The 21,443-nt window shown below is 45.5% G+C and overlaps 1 protein-coding gene across 1 annotated transcript in view; it reads left to right on the forward strand.

The window, feature by feature from the left end:
* Positions 1-20,527, forward strand: part of VASH2 (vasohibin 2) — a 41,205-nt gene extending 20,678 nt beyond the window's left edge. Inside the window, exons 5-8 of the mRNA XM_078868318.1 lie at positions 9,445-9,646; positions 10,004-10,183; positions 10,977-11,095; positions 15,636-20,527. Coding sequence (XP_078724444.1) covers positions 9,445-9,646; positions 10,004-10,183; positions 10,977-11,095; positions 15,636-15,708 — 574 coding nt within the window. The 3' untranslated portion in view covers positions 15,709-20,527. The remainder of the gene's footprint in view (positions 1-9,444; positions 9,647-10,003; positions 10,184-10,976; positions 11,096-15,635) is intronic.
* The last annotated feature ends 916 nt before the right edge of the window (positions 20,528-21,443 follow it).

Here is a 21,443-nt window from a genome sequence, read left to right on the forward strand (position 1 = left end):
AGTTCTCTCAAAAGATTAGCGCACCACGAAAAAGCCTTCAAAAACCGTGGTGCGGAAATACCGCAACAAAGTTTCAGAATGGGCCGCCGCACGCTCTCGGCGCTCGCCGCACGCTCTCGGCGCTCGCCGCACGCTCTCGGCGCTGGCCGCACGAGCCAGGGCGCTCGAGAGCGGTCGCCGTGACGCTGCGCTCACCCAAGCCTGCTCGCCTTGAGCTCCGAGCCATTTAAACCAATGATTCGGTGCTACCTACTCCATTGGAAGCGGGGCACTAGCACTTTGGTGCGCCGAGAAGAAAAGCCATTGCCCTGAAAAGTCAGAATCAGAATATTTATTCTGGAGGAATCCAATGAGCTATGTAGCTCTCTTTCACATATCCGGTAGGGGCGGGTAAGATCGTTACAACAACAAAAAATACAAAAACATGATAATAGTGCAAAGTACAAGAAAGGTAAATAAATAATTCAAACACAAACAAATAAAACTATACCATTCCCATCCTACCAGGCAAAGCTCACTCAGGTATGAACTTATTTTTTATAAGCAACCTCGTCACAAATGATCGCTCAACAAAGTGGTTCATCATTTGGACATTTATAGCACTAAACTTATCTAAATAATCTTAATGCAAGTCTCCTGTTGCATGTATATGTTGTTTTCACTTAAGGCAACATCGTTATTGAGAAATGTGTTGGGTTTTGTGATTTGTGGATGTTGCATTTGTGGCACGAGTTGCACCTCTGCTGAGCACGGCTAGCCATGTACGGTGCGAGAGAAGTTCGAGAGACAATGGCTGTTTCATGCCGTGACGGTGCCATTGAGACGCTGCTGGAATAACGGTGAAAATAGACTTGTGACTGGGGCCCTCTGGCTTTATTGAACCAGGACAATGTTTGACTGTTTATAGAATTACCACACATTTCACGTGATGATATAGTGAGACGTTTTATGTCTAAACGTAATCTCAAGAGCATGTAATCCATGCGTGTTGCTAATGTAGTGAACGTCTTTTTGTCATAACTACTCAATAGGAGACACTTTGTAGCTCTGCTTCGGGATACATTTTAATATTTTTTTCTTGGCTACAATTTTTTAAGATTACTTCGGCATAGCTAACTTTAAACTTTTATAATTGTTTAATATTGAGTACTACTTACGATCACATGAATAAACATGAATTGAACTATGGCACTATTTGCTAAAACAATATTTTATAGCCTGGTGCTTTGCCATACATATGTAGTGGCAGGGTGCTCACTACACACATTATAATCAGAAAACACCTGAGTGTAGATTTCTGGATAAATAATGGATGTTAAAGCCATTGTACACTCATAAATATACAATTACACTCCCTTGCCAGTATCAAAATATACGAATAGGTTTTACCCTTTCTGCAAACAAAACAGGTGTTAAGATGTTAAAACACCAAACTGAAACCTTTTTGCAAGGAATTGTGTCTGCATTAACCACAATACTTGTGGTGAAAATACAAACAAAAGGAGGTCCCATGATGTAGATGCTCACCCCTAGCTCTCATTACTCTGATAGTGGCATTGTCTTTGTGCTGGACGCCTTTTGGCGTCCTCTGGTCTGACACCGTTTGAGACGAGGCTGGGCATTGACAAAATTATAACAAAAGCTCGACATCCTGCTAAAAAAGTGTGCAGAGGTGCATGCATGGAACTATACTGCGAGGCATAAAAAGGAACACATGAATCGGAGAGCATGCAGGTGAAAGCCATCGCTTTGACTGTTGGGGAGAGCGAGCGAGCTTGGGCATGACGCGCCGCTCGAGCGGATGGTGGCTGGTGGATGAGAGCCGCGATTTGGTGGCAGCCAAGCGAGGGCACGCGGCCGAGAGGACGTCCGCCGCGGAGGTGGAGCGACGCTGGTCGGCTCGTGGTGTGCTTGCGCTAGGTGGAGTGTTACATCGCCGGGCCATGAGAGACGGCGTCGGTCTGGGGAGGCCTTCATCCAGCAGCGGAATTCACTTGAATCTCCCCCATTCTCACAGTGGCTTTTGGCTGGCCATCGAACAAAGATGGTCCCTGCGTCGCGCGTTCTCAGATGCGCTTCTGCGGGCGTCAGGAACGCTCTTCCGATACTTGGGAGCCACTGAGATACGTACTTTTAGGTATAGATTGAAAACGAATTTCTTGATAACTGCGTTTTGTGTTTAGTTTGTTGTACTTCCCCAGCACCTTCTATTCACGCAGTTGGCTACGCACGATGTGGAAGAAGCTCAACATACGTACACGATTAAACCTTTGGAAAGCCAATTAGAGGTTTATCCTTGATAAGAGTATTAGTGTAGGGATATTTAATATGACATCACCATTCTAGAGGCAATCGGCAACTGCAAGAAATAAAAGTGCACGTTCATGCCCAGTGATGCCTTCACCACGGGCGCATGATGTCTCCTGGAGACGCTCTGTACCGTTCAGAACATTCATGGCATTTGAAAAGCCATTTTTCAGACACTCTTAATTCCTTTGCGACGTTACGTTGGCTCGTCGAGAACAGGCTTAGAATCTGCCGAACAATAAAGATTGCAGAGCGGGTGAGAGGCGCGCCGTGCGGGAGTGGCAGCGTGATCACGTGCTGCCTGTGTGACAAGGGAGGGCAATACGGCACCTTGATAAGGAACCGCTGTTTACTAACATTAATTCTTCTCGTTCAATTACGCTCCCTGCCAAGCATGCAGTGCCATCAAGCAAGCACCAGTTTGAAGACTTTCGAGCTTAATTACAGCAACAGTCCTGTACTTTGTATACACAGCAAAGGCTGAATTTATGCTAATATACAGCTGAGAGTGCACACACACACATTTATATTTTATTCTCACTCATTACGCCATCATAAACCTGTTAACGTTCCGAAGGAGGTGCAAATTATCAAGTGCACCATTATTTGTAAACGGTGAGATTTAATAAGGATGATTTAGATTTTAAGCCATTTGATGTTTTCTCTTTAGATTACATTTCCTTACACATCTCAACCTAATTACCTTCAGAGCCAATGAATCGTGAAAACTAAGAGCTGCATCATTTTGCGATGCTGTTTTTTGTTGTCTTTTATCATTCTTCTACTTCTAGTTGTCTGGGCCAGAGCGGGAATCAAACTCAGGTGGCGAGGCTCGTGGCCTAGTGCGCTCGCCACTGCACCACAGATCTTCCCTAATTGTTATTCGGCCAGGCTAAATTAGACATTTGAGTGTCATACACCATTAAGGTTGGGGGACTGCTTTATTAGATTTTTTCCACGATGTTGCTTTGCCACAAATGCCCGCTTGTTATATTTCCCGTCGTAGGATCCACTGGGACGAGGAGATGTTAACTCCCTCTCCTGGTGTGGAGGACATCGTGGGTTCGATCCCGACCCTGCTGCCTGCTGTATATTTGGAGTCTGCATGTTCTTTCTCCCCGTGGTGTGGATTTTTCTCTGGGTTCCTCTGTTTTTACCCTCCGCATTTCGAAAAACGTGTTGAGATTATTTGGCTGCTACCATACATTCCTGCATGTCATGATAAGCCACTTCAGTGGGATATCGTGCATGGCCAGGTTGCCTCTGAAAAATAACTAATAATTCAGTTTTGCTTTTCCTGCAAAAAAAAACGTTTGCATAATCTACGTTGTTTTGGAGAGTTAGATCATTATTTATTGTTCTTTGCGATTGTTAAATACATCTGTCGTTGAAAACAAATCCTCTACAGGCTTGCAGTGTTAATATGAATGAACACTCAGCTGGTAGAGGGATATCGTTCTAATGAAAAGTGTTGTTTTGCCTCTAAAACTTTATTTCCTGAATATTAACAAAGCAGCATGTGCTCTGCATTCCTATCACACTAAGTTGATGTTCATTTCATCCTTTAACTACTGCACGTTGGCCCTCCTCGCAATATCAACAATTCTACAGCAATGATAGCAAGAATTCCAAATAGCCAGCCACTGTCTGATGAACACACAATTAGATTAGATCTATGTAAATATAAATTCACTAATCTGTGACATTCTCCCGTCTTGGAAATTGGCTTACGATATTCCACTGCTCTTTCCCTGGCTGGGATAATTGTATCAACTGCTCTTTGAATTATGGCTCCTTTGTCCGCGGTTAAATGAGCCATCTGTACTCTTGAGTCATGTGCAATAAAAGAGGCCTCCATGAAGGTGGTTAAGGAGGTTGTTGAGTAGCTACTATTTATATATTATGCCTACAGTTTATACAAAGAGATTTTACAAATATTAACATGAAAATGAATTCCAGCCATTATAAATCCACCGTTGAACGAAAGCTTCCCCACACCGTGTCGTTTGTGTGTGTGTTTTCACCATACTTCACCACGCTTCACCACGATGGTGGAAGGTGGGGAGGGCAGCTCCAGTTGAGATATCACGCGCCACTCGTGTTCGAACTCGTGGCGAAGAGATGTTAACTCCTTGACTTAAAGCTTTCGTGACTGCAGGAATTCATCTTCTTGGGTCTTTCGGTAAAGTCACGTAAATAGGTTCAAAGAAAATAACAAAAAATAACAAAAAATAACAAAGCTATCACCCCAACCGTTGGGAAAGAACCATTTGAGGACCCAATCAAAACCATCACCTTGCCATACATAGCAGGAGTCACTAAAAATATTTCCAAAATCACGAGCAAACACAAGATCCAGGTTAGATTTAACACAGTACATAAAATTCGTGATCTGATCCCATCTGTTAGAATAAGATCCCTGACATGCAATACCCCGGCGTCTACAAACTAAGCTGTCTGCGGCAGTAGTTACACTGGGGAAACTAAGCGACATGTCTCAGACCGTGTTCGTGAACATAAGGCAGATTTGAAACACGGTAGGACCAATACCTCAGCCGTGGCTCATCATTGTTTTAATGCAGTGGGCTCACACAAAATGTATTTCTCTAAGACGAAGGTACTTTGCAAGCCCACTGACTATCAACAAAGCTCCAGTAGTTTTCCTGAAGACGACCGCTTGTGTTGCGATCCAAATGTCGTAGTTTTTTGTTATTTTCTTTGAACCTATCTACGTGCATTTAATCGAAAGACCCAAGAAGATGTTAACTCCCTCGCCTGGTATGGAGGAGGTCGTGGGTTCGATCCCGATCCTGATGTCTGTATATTTGCAGTTTGCATGTTCTCCCCGTGGTCGCGTGGATTTTTCTCCAGGTCCTCCGGTTTTTCCCTCCACATTTATAAACGTGCGTTTAGAATATTTGACTGATATACACTTACACATGATAAGCCACTTCGTTGAGTTATCATTTGTGGCCAGGTCGCTTCTGAAAAAGAGCTATGTAGCACAGTGGGCCTTACATGGTAAAATAAAAAATAGTTTAGAACTCGGGTCGTCGGGTTCATGGTGCAGCATGCTACCCACTACTGCTCCAATAACTTAATGTGGATCATACTTTAGCGTGCTAGTAGTGGCGATAACAAAACGAAGGAATGAAGTTGCTGCTTCAGTGAAGCTAAACGATGCATCAGAGATGTACACATATCATAGCGGGGGCTTGTTCCAGTCCCTGAGAGGAAGTAAATGTCTCGGCGTTTCAGCCAGCTGGCTGTCTCCACGCCAGGAAGGAGTGCGGTGAATTCCAATATTGTGTCTGCCCACCCTTTTTGAAACAGCAAGCCAGTCCCCCAAACGACTTCTCTTCCTGCTACATCACTCGCACTACTCAATGGATCCCACTACTACTGCATGGTCGTTATCTGCTCATAATTTATAAATTACCTTATTACGAGGACCTTCTTGGGAGGCTGTACAGTATGTTACGTTTTTTGTATTAATCCTGCAGAAATAATCGAATTGGACACACTGTTGTCGAGATAAAATACAAAAAGTCAGTCCATTTATGTGGCTCATTGTCAATTAAAATCAAGTCGCGGACAGAGCAAGCCCCTCGAGGTGCCTGCGAGCTCCGTGCCACAATTCCCAAGCTGTATAAACCTCACAGATCGAGTCTTGATTTTCCTTCGCGGTCAAGAGAGTCTTGATTTTATATATACTGTATACATATCAATTAAAAATGACATCGTACACGTACGTGCATGGTCCATTTGCCAATCCACTGCTGGATGAGGGGTTCCCCATGCCGTGTGAGTCGTGTAAAGTATTGTACCATGGTCAGTGCTGGCTGGTGAATGCAGGGAGTACAGTGGTCATGAGCTAAGTTCTATTTATCCATTGATTATTGTGCACTGGCCTCTGGGACATTGTAGCTTGCGTAGCAGCCTATGAGCTTTGTTTTTCTGTGCGTGGTGGTCACGAAGTGCTCGCGCTATCCAGGCTCAAACCTGCTGAGCCTGCAAGACATGACGAGATGGAGTGAATTGTGGGTGATTTCGTCGCAAACACAACCACGTATAGTTGGGTAGTATTGAATCACTGCATGGGTTTGAGTTTAATGTTGACAACTCGCCTCTGATTGGCGTGGTTGTCTCCGTATTGTGCGAGATAAGTTCAACACGCGGTGCCCACTGGGCTGAGTGATTACAATCTCGGGATGTGCGGCACGGCTGATAGGTAGCTGTTAGATGCCACTGAAGTTAATTAAATAATGTGAATCATTCTGTTGCCATGTAATGGTGTTATTACATGGCATAGACATTATCGACCTTATGTCATAAGTTGGATAAGGCTATTTAAAACGAGTGTTACAATGTACAACACATAAAGAGTCGTTTCTCCATTGTTTTATCCAAGAGGATGTCCACATTGGACGTATTGTCACAAGGTAATATCCATGGTATTGAGCGCATTGTCCTGAGCCTCACCCTCACTCGCCTCGCCCGCCAGCGTGGTGATGATGGGCAGTCAACCCCCCTGATACAGCAAGATAGCATTGAGTGGCCTTCGTCTCTTGAGTGGATTGACAATCTATAAAAACGAAATACTCGATATACAGAAAAAGGCATTTTGAGTTTGAGAGTAAAGCCACTCAATTATACCGCAGATTTTTCTGAATTGCAGAGTCTTGTATATTTTTATTCCCTGCATATTACACTCTGCCACATTCTCATACCCCCCAGGGCATGTTTGCTAAGTGTGTGCCTCTAATTTCTGTCTGCTGCGTGGCTGTGACTCCAGACAGCCTTTCTTGAGCACTAAATCTGTGACGAGCAGCAACTCCGCACGGCTTAAAGAGTTACATTCATGCTGCTCACGTTTGGGCTTTGCGGCAGCGCTGTATTTCTAGAGTGGAATCTACAGGGATGAGCCAAGCAAAAACTCATTAGCGTACAATGTTACTTCTAAATCATTATTTTTGGAATCTCACGGTAATAATAATAATAAACAACTTATAGCGTATTCTAGATTTGAAGCTTTCGTGACTGCAAGGATTCATATTCTTAGGGTTTTTTTGGTAAAGTCACGTAGGTAAAAAATTAAAATTAATAAAAGTAAAATAACTTATAGCGTATATTATGAATCCAACTCATTGTTCTGTGGAGAATTCGGAAGCGTGGAGTCAGAACTCAAACAATTGAATGCCAATCGAGGCATATATCCCGGTTTACTCCCATTGTGTGTTCCTCAAAACCGGAACCTAAATATAAAGGACTTCATTCGAAGCATTTTTGGTGGATCGCAACGTGGTACAATACCTACACAGAGGATGCTCAGTAACGTGCAATGCGTTACTTACTATACTGTACAACCATCGGTGTGAAAAGTAAGTGTATATTATTTATATTTTAATATATATTACCTTGTCTATTATACGATACCACTTCTGAGAATATGCAACGACACCACAGGAAATGTGCCTCCGGGCTCTGGAGACCACCTGGAGAAGATTCCAGGCAATGTTTACTGCTCTAAAGAAAACCAGCACACTAGTAAACGGCCGACTGCATCGGTTTTTGCATTTGTGCTGCATGGCTCTCCGATGTGTTCCCGGGATGTTCTGCATGTTGTTCGTTTTACTCCATGTGCTGGGAGCTTCAAGAACTGAAATTCAATTCCTAAAGAATCTCCCAGCATGTGGAGCGAAACGTCAGACATGGTGCCGAACAATGCACGGTCACAACCAACAGAAACAGGGAGAGCGTGTGGACTGGTCTGTTTACACAGCCACTCACAAAATTCCAATAAATCTAATCAAGTACTTCTTTTCATTGTTAGGCAAATGTTTACCATTGCCTCTGAATAGCAGGCACACCCATAGAATGCATGGTTGGCATTGCTTTTTCCGCTCACAGATTTATCCGTTGGGAAATGAACATCAATTTATGAGCGTGTGAACCATTTATGTAACACTTTTCCAATGTTGTCCTGTAGGAAGTTGGTTTTATGATAATATAATACAAAACCATGTTTTTTTTACAATAGATGTGACGTTTGCATGGAAAATACACTTATATTGCTACGATATTACTTTCAATTTTAAAACGTTATTTTTTTAAAGCCGTTTTCATAGCTTTTGGCTGTGTATGACATTTCCCATGGCATCACATAGTACACGTTTATTTCAAAGACGATTAATTTAAATAACTTAACGACGTAAGACTTGGAGCTGCGGGGCAGTGGTTGGCCCACTGGCACTGTGAACCCAGCGACCTGAGTTACATTTCTGAGCTGGGCTGACACCGGTGGCAAGTGCTGTCTGAACCAGTCCTGGGAACCTCCATAACCGACTCGCACAGACCCAGCGTGGGGACTTACGCTCAAATAACCGTGGGGAGGACCTCATCCAGCAGTAGATTTACTAAAGCGCTGTACACGTACCTGGGCTGAGGATAGGTGTGTAGGTTGGGGCGTGTGTTGGTCAATGTGGGGTTTGCGGGGCACTACGTATTTATGTGTGGATGTTGAACTTCTTTCGCACCGTACGTGGCCCACCGTGCTAATCTGAGTCGGCTTACAGCGGTAAGGCGACACTATTCATACTAAACTTTGTACGGTATGAGGTCCATGATGATCGTATCGTCTGTGTTGAAACATATAACCATGCTGATGATTGTTGTTCATACATTTTTGATGGCATGGCAGTTGTATGACGTCATTATTTTTGTCGTTCATTTCACTACTTGTGTCACTGACAGAATGTCTGAGTAGCATTGATTGTAAAGTAGCAATGATTAGAACAGTTTTGGCAGGCTTATAATGAGTAAACTGCAGCGAGTGAATGTTTAGAGTAATCTTTAATCGTACAGGAAGTATAGCAAAGCACAAAACAATGCAATAAAAAATACAAATATAATTACAAGAGTATAGGACACTGATATCACAATAATCGTCAAACTGATATAGTGCCTTGAAAACCGATACAGTACAATACCACATGGTATGATGCAACACTGTACAGTAGTATATCTATAAAAATTTGATAGGAACGGCACGGTATCGTATCATGAAAAATTATATCGCGGTAAGCGTGGCATTTAGTGAGCGACGGTGACCCTTAACCCCCTCGTGGAACTTGACAGACACTTGACCAATGGGATCCCTGGCGTGGAGCGCTTCCCCCTCAGCTTCAAGTCTCAGTTCGGCGGGCGGACGTTCCGCCACGTGGTGCTGGGCGTCTACCACAACGGCCGCTTCGGCTCGCTGGGCATGAGCCGGCGGCCTGACCTCATGCACAAGCCGCTCACGTTCCGCTCGCTCTACGACCTCATCGCCGACTTCCAGGTGCGTCTCTCTCTCCCCCGTGGCACCTCGCGCCGCTTTGCCCCGTCCCGCTGGAGTGGCCCGCGCGCGATGGACGCGTAAACAGACAGGTTGGGGCAGCGCCTCATCACAGGACGTACCGCGTGGGTTCGAAGGACCGTCGATAAAGCCGTGTCGACGCCCGGCTGCTACGGCTCTATAAGTAGCTCCTCCTCGCTCGTCAGCGGCAAACGTCGGCGAGTCAACCGATCGCTTTAAAGAGCATTAAAGATGGACAACGGCTTCTATGTCTTCACTCCCATTCTACCTCGGCCAACGACAAATGTGTTTCATCGCCTAATTTACGCGTGTTGAACTTCCTTCACGCGGCCGCTGCAGGAGGCGTACCGGGGTTACCTGCACACGGTGACGCGCATCAAAGTGGGCCTGTCGGTGCCGCACGACTCGCAGAGCTTCGAGACCATCGCGTGGGACCACCTGACGCTCAACACGCTGCGGACGAGCGCGGCCGAGACGCGCAGCCGCTTGGAGCGCCACAGCAGGGACATCCGCTGCAAAGTACGAGGGCAGAGCGCCAAGGCCAGAGGGCATCCCCTTGCGCCCTTTTTTAAATGGAACCCGTTTGACACAATGGAGTTGATTGTGCCGAGTCAACGTTGCGTCGGCTCACTCCTGGAAGCGTGCCGCTCTCGCGACCGAGCCGTGTCCAGGCCACGTCTGTCATTGGTAGCTCCAAATAAAGCGGTGGAGCGGTGATTGGGCGCTGCGCTAGGAATCGCATTGCCTCAATTTGATTGCTGCCCACCGTTAACATCGGTGGCGAGAGATATCTGGACCGGTCCCCAGGCCTCTCCGTCACCAATCCGCACGAGCCGGCGTGGTTAAGTGTGGTCAAACAATCGTCACGGCGGTAGCTTGACAAAAGGCTTCAAATTACAATTATATCATCGTAACTAGGTGAAACCACATAATCACTTAGTCTCCTGCCAGAGGCAGTTCATACATGAAGAAATGTTGCCAAGGGAGATTTAAAGGAGTGGTCAGAAAAGTGGCCACACCCTACGCGGCCAGAGTGGGAGTAATCAACTGTCTGACCTCATCAAAAATGCCAAGCAGCAAATGTTGAGGCAATCCATTGTCTATCTGTTTGCATATGATGACCATGTATTCCCCTTGCACCGGCGTCATGTGTTCGACATGTCTGCGTCATGTGTTTGAGGTGTCTGTGTTGCGTGTTCCACGTGTCTGCGTGGCGTGTTTTTTAGTGTCTGAGTCGTGTGTTTGACATGTCTGTGTTGCGTGTTCGACGTGTTTGCATCGTGTGTTCCACATGGTTACTCCGCCTTCCCAGCTGCGTAAGAGTCTCTTTGGGGTTCCGTCTCCACCGAGGGATCGTCGCCGGGGCAAGTCGGTGTCCCCGCACCGAGGGCTGAGCAGCGCGCTCGGCAGGCCCGGACGAGACGATGGACTGTGAGTGAACACCACCACCACCACCACACACCCTCCTACTCCAACACCACCACCACCACACACCCTCCTAGCCCACTAACACCACCACCACCACCCTCCTAGCCCAACACCACCACCACCCTCCTAGCCCAACACCACCACCACCCTCCTAGCCCAACACCACCACCACCCACACACCCTCCTAGCCCAACACCACCACCACCACCCACACACCCTCCTAGCCCAACACCACCACCACCACACACCCTCCTAGCCCAACACCACCACCACCACCACACCCTCCTAGCCCACTAACACCACCACCACCCTCCTAGCCTAACACCACCACCACCCACACACTCTCCTAGCCCAACACCACCACCACCCACACACCCTCCTAGCCCACTAACACCACCACCACGACCACCCTCCTAGCCTAACACCACCACCACCACCCTCCTAGCCCAACACCACCACCACCCACACACCCTACTACCCCAACACCACCACCACCACCACCACCCACACATCCGGGCCCCGTGGCCCTCACACCCACAGTAGCCTCCCCCGCTTGCCCCCCTCCAGGGTGCCGGCAAGCTGTCGTGTCGCCTCGCCACTTGTGGATGTTGATGGCGGCAGATCGAGACCCGGCTCGCATCGCAGCGCTAAACTTGTCTGCCAATTTGAAGTCCGGACATTTCTGGATTAACTCAGCTTCATCCCCAAAGTGTTCCTGTGCTTATGTATTACAAATGCAAGAGTAACTTACATAAGGGGCCATGATTTAACATACATGTTCTTTTTAGAAATATAAGCTCTCAAATCTACCATTTATCACTCGAGTATTAATGACTGCCAGATATTACAAGTAAAAATGTTGGCACGCAGATGTTTTTCAATTCATATATCAAAACACATTCCTGCGGAGGGAGCTGGTAGGAAGGTTGGGTTGCTCGGTCAATGGCCAGGGTCAACGGCGGCGTGGTGTATTCCACAAATATGCTCGACTATGAGGGCGGGCACAAGCCGGCGTGAGTAGGTTAAACGTTGAGTATTATAAGGGCACCACGGGGTGACCAGTCCCTCCCCACCCAGCCCCACCCCACCCAGCCCCTCCCCAGCCTCCCCACCCAGCCCCTCCCCACCCTCCCCTCCCCACCCAGCCCCACCCTCCCCACCCAGCCCCTCCCTCCCCACCCAGCCCCTCCCTGCACGACGGACGGACACAATAATCCCCTGTGGGCTGGTGTAACCAGGAGGTTCCTATCAGTATTAACGTTTTGAGTAATTGTAGCAGTTTAAAACATTCTAAATTGCAAATACTTTTTTGTCCTGGCGGCAAGCTGTTGATTCTGACATCGATTAAACGATGAATGAGGTCATCGCTTAGCGCCTGGTTTGCGAACCACTTGGGGCTTGCATCCAGCACTCCAAGTCCCCACGCCAGAGCTGGCATGGACCACGGACAGGGCCAAGCATTTTAAAATAATACGCGTCACACACAGCGTCACGCACAGCGTCACACACAGCTTTACACACAGCGTCACACACAGCTTTACACACAGCGTCACACACAGCGTCACACACAGCGTCACACACAGCGTCACACTCAGCGTCGCACTCAGCGTCGCACACAGCGTCGCACACAGCGTCGCACACAGCGTCGCACACAGCGTCACACACAGCGTCAGGAAGCTCACTATTCACCGTCCGCTCTCGATCGTTGGCTGCGTTTTAAAGGCTTCAGATCCACAACGTTTAAGTACTGTCGGGGAAAACATTCTGATTCTAATTTTAGTGTCTGTCTGATAAGGGGCTTGGAAATCGACTTTAATATTTATTGTAATTTTATAGTCCTCATCACCAGGTGGTATTTTGTGTTTACGCACATCCATTGTCATCTCTCGCCACTTTCTCCGCTGTCGTTTTTGCTCCATCCCATTGCGCCAAGTCCTCTGTCTGCTTCGTCTTCCCACCTGATGCTAGATCTTCTCAGCTCTTGTCATTGCTCCATCCCATTGTGCCAAGCCTCTGTCTGATGTGTGTTACCATCTGATCCTAGATCTTTTCCATATTCCATCTGTCGATTTCCATTGCATCGGTTTTCGTTTTAGCTTGTTTGTGGTATCCGACTTCTTTAGTCGCAGGTAGACATTTTCACTCTGGCTTTAGACCTATGAATCACTCAGCTACCACTCTCAATAATCATTACGAAGCGGGTTATGTGGACAGTCGCCTCCAGCCAGAAGCAGAGAGCTGAACACTTGACTTGAGATGTAAATACCAGCTCAAGAAGCTGACACGAGCCATCGTGCTCAGCTGCTAGACCTATTTTTACATTTCAATGTGGGGGATTCGAAATGCGGACGTGGAAAGCCCAAGAGACTGAGGTTAACCTCGAGGCTCTCAGGGTCACTACTTAGTATCTTGTTACTGAATTTCTGAAGCTTGCTTTGCACCTTTTAATTGGTTCTGGGACCATGTGCTCTGTGGCTCATATGACGTTACGAGTTTGCGTTGCCTGTTAACGACTAAACCATACCATCCTGAGTTATTTTCATAACTAAATTAATGATCTAATGTAGAAGCGGCTGAGTGGTCCAAACATGGAGCCAGCACCGCTGAGGCGCTAAGTTCACATCCAGGCAGCTGCCCTGAACTAAACTAAAATCTCAAGTCTAGTTATTTGATGGCCTCAGCCTGTTTACCAATGACTGCACCAACAATATGATGTTCAATTCGTGTTTTCACTTGGTGCAGCGGTGAGCACCACAGTTGCGTTATGAATCCAGCTACCCGATTTCAATGCCCCTGCCTCAGCGAGCAACTCAACATCAGAAGCGGACAACATCTCATGGTCAAACGACCTTCATAACCAACATGGTGTGGGGTGGCCTCCATCCAGCAGTGGATTGACACCAGCTCTGAATGATTGTTATTGACTTATTTTGGATTACTCTGCCCAGCTCAGAGAGTCATTCCCGAAGCCGTTCTCTGACACAGTATGATGCACTGCTTACTGCAAGATTTCTGAATCCAAATCTATTCATCTTGTGACCTGATGCCAATCGCTAATTTGGAATATAATTGGCATACAAATGGAATTAATGAAACAGAAATTCTATTTTATTTTAAGTCACGTCACTAATGCCTCTGCATCTTAAATAAATAACTGTCTTAGGGGATTTTTTTGTGTGATTATATTTCACACCATAATTGCTAAAATACAACTTAATTCTTAATGAACGTAATTTGCAGAAACACTATTTATGTTTTACGACTGCGCAGGAAATTCTGGAATCAATTGACTCAACTGGAGGGCCAATTAATTGTTAATTCTTCATGATTACTAGAATGCTCTCTAAGTCAAATTAATATTGTTAATCATCAGCTTGTCATAATGAGGCATAGATTCTGCTCTCTCGAGTTGAGTTTTAACAAAGCAGGTTTTTTTTGTCTTTTCTCCTATTTACTTTCTTGCGCAACAATCTCAGTGGCTACGCACCTCAAGCAGCTGACTGCAGCGCAGCGGTCTTGCTCGTCTAGCTGCGACTCAGAGTCGTCCGTCGACAAGCAGCCCTCCATCGCTTTGTCTTTGTTGGAGGTTTCACATGGCAGAGCAATAACGGCTGCAGCAGGGACCGTGTTTGTCTCTGCTTTCCTGCCGACTGCTCACGCGCTCACTCCCCTCACGCCGCCCTGGTCCCTCTCTCAGGCTTGCCTGTGGGAATCCCTGATGAGAAAGAGGTTAGAAATCTGCGGGAGCACACTCTGCAGCCGGCTCCCACACCACAGGGGTTTGGCAGAGCTGTCGACAGCTGAATTGTTATTTCATAATTTTAAACGTTGCAATGCATGACAACTACATTCCAGAAATATGCATGGAAAATAAACATGTTAGAGTCTAATCAATCTCATCCAAATAGCGCGGTATTTAAACAAAATAAATCGTGGCAGGCACGTGGATACTGTGCCGCTTTCAAACACACCGTTTGTTCTCGGCGGTACAAGATTTAATGAGCGGTGACGTCACACGGAGAGTGATTTGTGACGTGGGTGACGTAAAGTCGCACGCAATGACGTCCTGGGGAGGCGAGCGCGTGACGTCACTGCCGTGGCCGACAAGGCTTGCCCCATTGTCGCTAGGGGCTGTGTATTTAGTGGAGACTTTTAGGTAACGCGAAAATACATTTGCTTGGATTTTACGTCGTGTACGTCCCTGATAGCAACACGCAACCTCGTACAGAAATTGTATTCGTGTTGGGTGATCTTCATGAGAGTTATTGTGAGCCCATGCGTTTTTTTACGGATTAACGGAGAGAGCGAATGCATTGGCGCTTTTGATTTTAGTTGGAAAGCATTAAAAATAAACAGCTGTTTCATGGAGAGTTTGTCCACTTTCATCGGAATGTGGAATTTACACCACCAAGCTCTGGGCCACCATCTCACACTCACTTCAGCAGGAAGTCACTTTTATATCATTTTGCTTGTAAAAAATGCACAGTCTTACTCGTACGAATTTGGAATAAAAGGTCCATCCGTGTCTATCATTGTGTCACAGGTGCACGCCCGGAGGGAGGAAGTCTGCATTGCCGGTCACCCTCACCGAGAGCGGCTACCAGATCCGAGTGTGACCCAGCGAGGCGGCGATGATCCGCAGCAGGAGCTTGGAGGGCGCCTCTCCCATCGTTGCAGAACCCTCCCGGCTGCAAACTCCTCGCACAGTGGACGCTACTTAACGCGGCGGATATCAAGCCCTGATCGATGTGGCTCCGTTTCTTTTTTTTTAAACGTCTTTACCTGGGATTCCCTTCACTGCGTGGAAGCTGAGTTTGCAGGAGCGTGGGGTGGCGCAGCCTGCCTCGCGCGTGGACACCAGTTTCTTTGGGGACAACTTGACACGGGCGGTAGCTCCGTGGGGGGAATTTTAAGGCAGAAAGCAGAAGTTAGATTGTGGTATTGTGTGCTCGGCTAGGGATAATCAAAACTAGATGGGGTTTTTTTTCTTTCCAATTTACTATAATGTGTTTTTAAATAGATAAAAGAGGTTTATTTAAATCCATCTCTCATGAGAATGAATTTGAACCAAAAAGGGACGTGGTCCCACGTGCATGTTGTTTTGATACGAAGTGCGATTTGATACTTTAAAAGTACTGAGGGACGGAAGCAATCTAAACTTTGTAATCCCCATGTAGATGTCACAAGGCAACTGTTTACTTCCTTAGAATAGAGTTGTTTTCAATCGCTTATTCTTATCTGCATTAGATGTGGGAAAACTACGATTGCGTACAGTAGGGTCCACGATTCAGACAATCTTACGGGCACTGACAGCAGTTATAAGAAATAGAACTTGTCGGCTCTTGGATGAGAAAATGTACTTAACTCTGAACGAGGATAATAGGCAGGCCTCCCCACTAAACAACGGCCTGTGTTGAAGGAAATGCTATGAGTGATGCCACCAGGCTTGTATCCTCTGATAACCATTATTATAAAAACAGCATTAACATTACAGCCATTCTTAAACCACTGACGGATTAACCCCCCGTCCCCTCCCTTGCACCACGTTGGTCACGGTTTTATGTCGTTATTTTGTTTTGACCGTTCAAAGCGTGCGTCGCGATGGGGAGGAATGGCTTCTGACATCACTCGTGAATGATTGGCCGTGAATGGGAGTCGCAACACGGCCACCCGGGTTGACAGCACAGCCCACTGAGCCGCTACCGCTCCGGCCCACGGCAGCGCTACGGAAGTGGAGACTCCAATGCACGCTTGCCCAGCCAGGCGCTGTGCCCCCTTTTCCTACCCGGCATCGTGAACTCCCTCCATCGAGGAGGCGCTCACGTGGACTGAGATGGGAACTCAAGACACGTGCTTGGGCTGTGTGGGCAGCTGACCTCACAAACAGTGCTGCCTGTTGTAGCGATTATTGTTTTTAGACTGCTGTATAAGGTTTGCAACTCCCATGTATTGAATATGAGGAACAGCTGACCACTTGTGTTTTTTTTCCCATAGACTTAATTTATTTTATTCTTGGAGGAATGCCATACAACCACTTTTGCTTTGCAGGGATTAGGGCTGCGGTTGGAGAGCATTAGTCAGAATAGTTCAGGCCAGGATTTGGTATTTCGCTGTCCAAAATCTTCTCGCCAAATGGCAAACATAAATCTCTCATTTAAGTAACATCGATACCTAGACATTGGTTCTCAGGGACACGCTTTGAATTAAATTGGACGGGTTTTTTTGTTGTATACAGAGAAGAATGAAAGGGCCACTGGCTAAATGTAAAATTCATGCAAGCACATTGTAAAGGAGCTTTGGAGTGTGTGTGTGTGAGCGAACATTAATCATGACGCACATTCTTAAATGGGCGCGATTCCATGGATAATGGAATCCAACTTATCACTGAAAACACACGTGGCAAAAAAAATTACAAACACTAAAGAAACAAATAGCACAATATATTCCGTTGCGTTTAAGTTTACTTTTTAATATAGTTTTAGTGTAGAATCCCACAAGTGTCAGTTTGCTCATTAACATCCTGAAGACTGACACACTTTTTTATATAGCAGGGGCTGTTTTACACAGTTATTGCATTTCATTTAAAGTAAACACAGCAGAGCTTGTGTTTCAAATACTGCCTCATACCTAGACATAACCACCAGCCGTGCTTTAACATTATGGCCTTAATCAGACGGTTACATTATCAAGCATACTTATTAAAGATAATTTCTGTCCACTGCCGTGACTGAGAGATTGACATGGCAGTGTTGTTACTTGTGATAAATCCATCATGAAGCAGGGCCACGCAGCAATGTTGCGCACGACTGCGTTTGAGAGTAAATGGTAACACGTCCCAGTCGTGGTGTCTCGCAATGGTTGGAGGCAAGCGTGTTTGAAGATAAAAGTGCAGCCCCGCAATTGCTTGTCCACTCCACTGCTAGCAGAAGAGCCTCCACTCGAGGGAGCTCTGGAGAGCACCTCTACTGGACCTTGTCTTTTCCAGACGTCTTCGAACATTTGGGAGTATCCACAATCTACCCCACCGCATGTGACCAGCGGATCGACTAATTAGAATTATTATCCAGTGATCACAACACGGGGTTATAAAAGGCAGAGATAAATTCACTTTTTGTTGATGGCCGAGGGTTGTCGTGGAGAGACGCCATCTGTTGTGTCTCTGTTACAAGCGCAGCTGTCCCTGGAGTATGAAGGCACAAAGCATGAATGAAGGCGGGTAGTAGTTCCCATATTTAGACAACCACTGGTATGTGTCCTGGAGGCTCTGTTGCACTAGACCGTAGTGGTTTGGTTTGCATCTCGTACTATATGTGAATATTTACACAGCAAACGGGGGGAGATGGCGTTCCATTTTGATGAAGGAATGGTAACGTTTAAAAGAACACACCGTAGACTTTCCTGGACCTCGTACAATGACTGAGTGTGCAGCTTTAAAAAAAAAACATTATAAATTACATGTTTCAGACAACAGCAAAATACTATCTTCTTTTCAACACTCCATCGCGAGAAAATTTGCCTTCTGTCACAGTTGTGATGAGCGGATTGATTTTTCGTTCTGGTAGAAGGGCAATTTATTTCAATACTTGGCACAAAAAATCAACACGATTATGATTACCAACATGTAATGCTGAATTGTCTATTTACCGCAGCACAAATCAATCCCCTTTCCTCAACACGCGAATAACGTCCAAGGAGTCGCCACGACTCCACTTCCTCTTGTCCGAGCAGTGTAGCTGCAGACTGTTTTAATTTCAGTTGCTAGAATTTCTGTTCGGCATGCCAATTAGAAATCGTTGGGCTGCGTCACTTTTCCATCGTCGAAACTCATTGGCGTTGGATAATTTTCAAACGAGTGTCACGTTATCCAGGCGGCTCGTAAGCCCCCGGGCCTTGGGTTGAAGAGTGGTGTTGGCATATCAACAATGTTTCCTATTCACTCCCAATTTTATAAAGTCTCAAATTTTGTTTTATTCCAAAGGTCCGTTAACACATTGTCCTGGTAACTGAACCACCCCCTCCGCTCCCCCTCCCAACGGGTTTTCCGCAGAGACGCTGCAGAGAAGACCGTCTTGAGAACGATTCCTTCTCAGTATTTCACGCAAACTGTTTGCCAACTCGTATTGTTTTCCTGTGCAGTCACATTTTGTTTTCCACCTCTCCACTTGATGGTAATTGCTTTTTAAACCAAGCGAAGCAATAACAACATCGTCACATTTGGGTGTCTTACACCTGCTACCCAAAAGTGCATAAGCTTTATAACAAGAACCATATTTTGCACTATAAGTGATCGCTCATCCTCTCGTATTTGCAGCAGAGGCCAACAGTGATATTCGTAAACTTAGATTGTGTTTGTAGTGATGCTTATGTATAAATATCGTTGCAGATTTAGACTTTGAATGACACTTAATTGTTTTTATTGCTTTCATAATTGTTATGGACAAACCGTAGGAAGGGTACGTCTCAGATATGCAGTGGTATTTTGAAAATTGCACAGCAGCTAACATCTGCGCTTGACATTTGAAGGCTATTCTCAAATGCTGTACAATGTCATTGTTTAGGGCAGGGGAACCTCCGGCCTGTTGACGCCATTGATCCGGCGCCACAAGCATCTTTGCTGCACTAATCGGGTACTAGAGGGGGACATTTTGGACTTGCCAAGTAACCAAAGTGTATCGTTAGGGAATGTGTGGCCAACAAAAAGTATTCGAAAATTATGTCGGGCCCTCAGTAAGGAGAAGGCTCCCCACCCCCGGTTTAAGGTCATTCGACGCATGAGCAATGTTCGACATTTACAGGCTCAGCTTAGCAGATCTGTTGACGAGGAGACGATGCTGAAATCAAAATATTTTAATGTTGACACGTGGATCACTTCATGAGCATATAGCCTGGGATTTGTCCAAATGTAGTATTGTTTTAGCGAGCATTAGCTTAGAATTAGCTTCATATCTTTATAAAACATCAATTTGGTGGCCATTTCATATTGTTTGCTATTTTTACATATTGTACACTTTTTTTTACGTAAGTCTTCTACAGTTGGATGCTGTATATTTAAAGTTTCAATAATACATACTAGAATAAAGCCACATCTTACGCGGGTATAAGTCCATTATTAAACTGCACTGGGGGTTAGAAAACCTAACGTACGTATGGCCTCGACAACTTCATTACCAGTACCATTACAATACACATACAACAGCAGATGATTAGTATTATCTTGCAGGAAGCACACTTTATTGGAAGATTGAAACCTTGCGGCCGACTGAGGAACGACTTTAGACGATGAGATATCCCAATGTTCTGACTCTTGACACTCAGTGGAGGCTTTCCTGGACGATCTAAATGACATAAAAAATAATGTGTCGCTACAAAATGTTTTATTTTAAAATTCACGATTTTGTTTTACATTCAACGAAAGCACATACTAATTCATTATAACATTACGTAAACGGCATCAATGTGATATTTATTAAATCCGACTGTGAATACCAATGTCTATTTCTTTCAAGATGCCGCACCTACATGCTTCCCGTCAACTCTCATTGCCGTGGTTTATTCAACTCTATAAATCATGAACGGTTTGGACATTTGTAGTGAAAACAATAGAGGAAATGTTTGCTTGAATAACTTGGTTTTGGAAGTGCAAGCCGACGGCTCACAATTCAGAATGGTTGCAACAACAAACTTGAGATGCACCGTACACCAGGGGTGGATCGCTCTTGTTTTATTGAACTTTTTGCGGCGTTACACGGTCTTGTTTTAGCAATGTTGGATAATCGTGTTAAAGCTATTTTAGTCCAAGGGTGCTAAAATAAGGACATGAGATTATTACTCGGGATGACCAATATCATCGTGAATTAGAACAAAGCGTATCGTCAAAATAAACACATTGTGTATTATAATAGTTTTTTTAAACACATTGTGTATTGTTGTTCTGTTACAATTACATTTGACGACACCAGCTCCCTGCCATCACGTGGCCTGTGTTATTGCTGTTGAGTACGCATTATCCTGAGTTTAGTACTCGATACTTCTTTATAAAGTTCTGCCCATATTTTACATATTCTTCACGTGACGTTGCCCGATGGATGCCGTCCCCTTCTAAGCGGCGCAGTTTTAATCCATCGTCACATTGGTGGCCAAGTTGTACAGGGAAATATCCCACATCTTAAAACAAAAACATCATAGTTTGTAAAAGTGGGGCACCTGACGAGCCTGTCGAGAAGTTCAGGACAGGCGTCGTTTACGTGAAGATTAACCCATAAGGACAAGATAATTCATTTTAATGTAACCCCTGTTCAAAATGAATGGCAGACTGGAGTGAATTTGGAATAATAAAACTACGAATGGTTAT

Source organism: Lampetra fluviatilis, chromosome 25 (genome assembly GCF_964198595.1).
Source record: "Lampetra fluviatilis chromosome 25, kcLamFluv1.1, whole genome shotgun sequence".
Lineage (NCBI taxonomy): Eukaryota > Metazoa > Chordata > Hyperoartia > Petromyzontiformes > Petromyzontidae > Lampetra > Lampetra fluviatilis.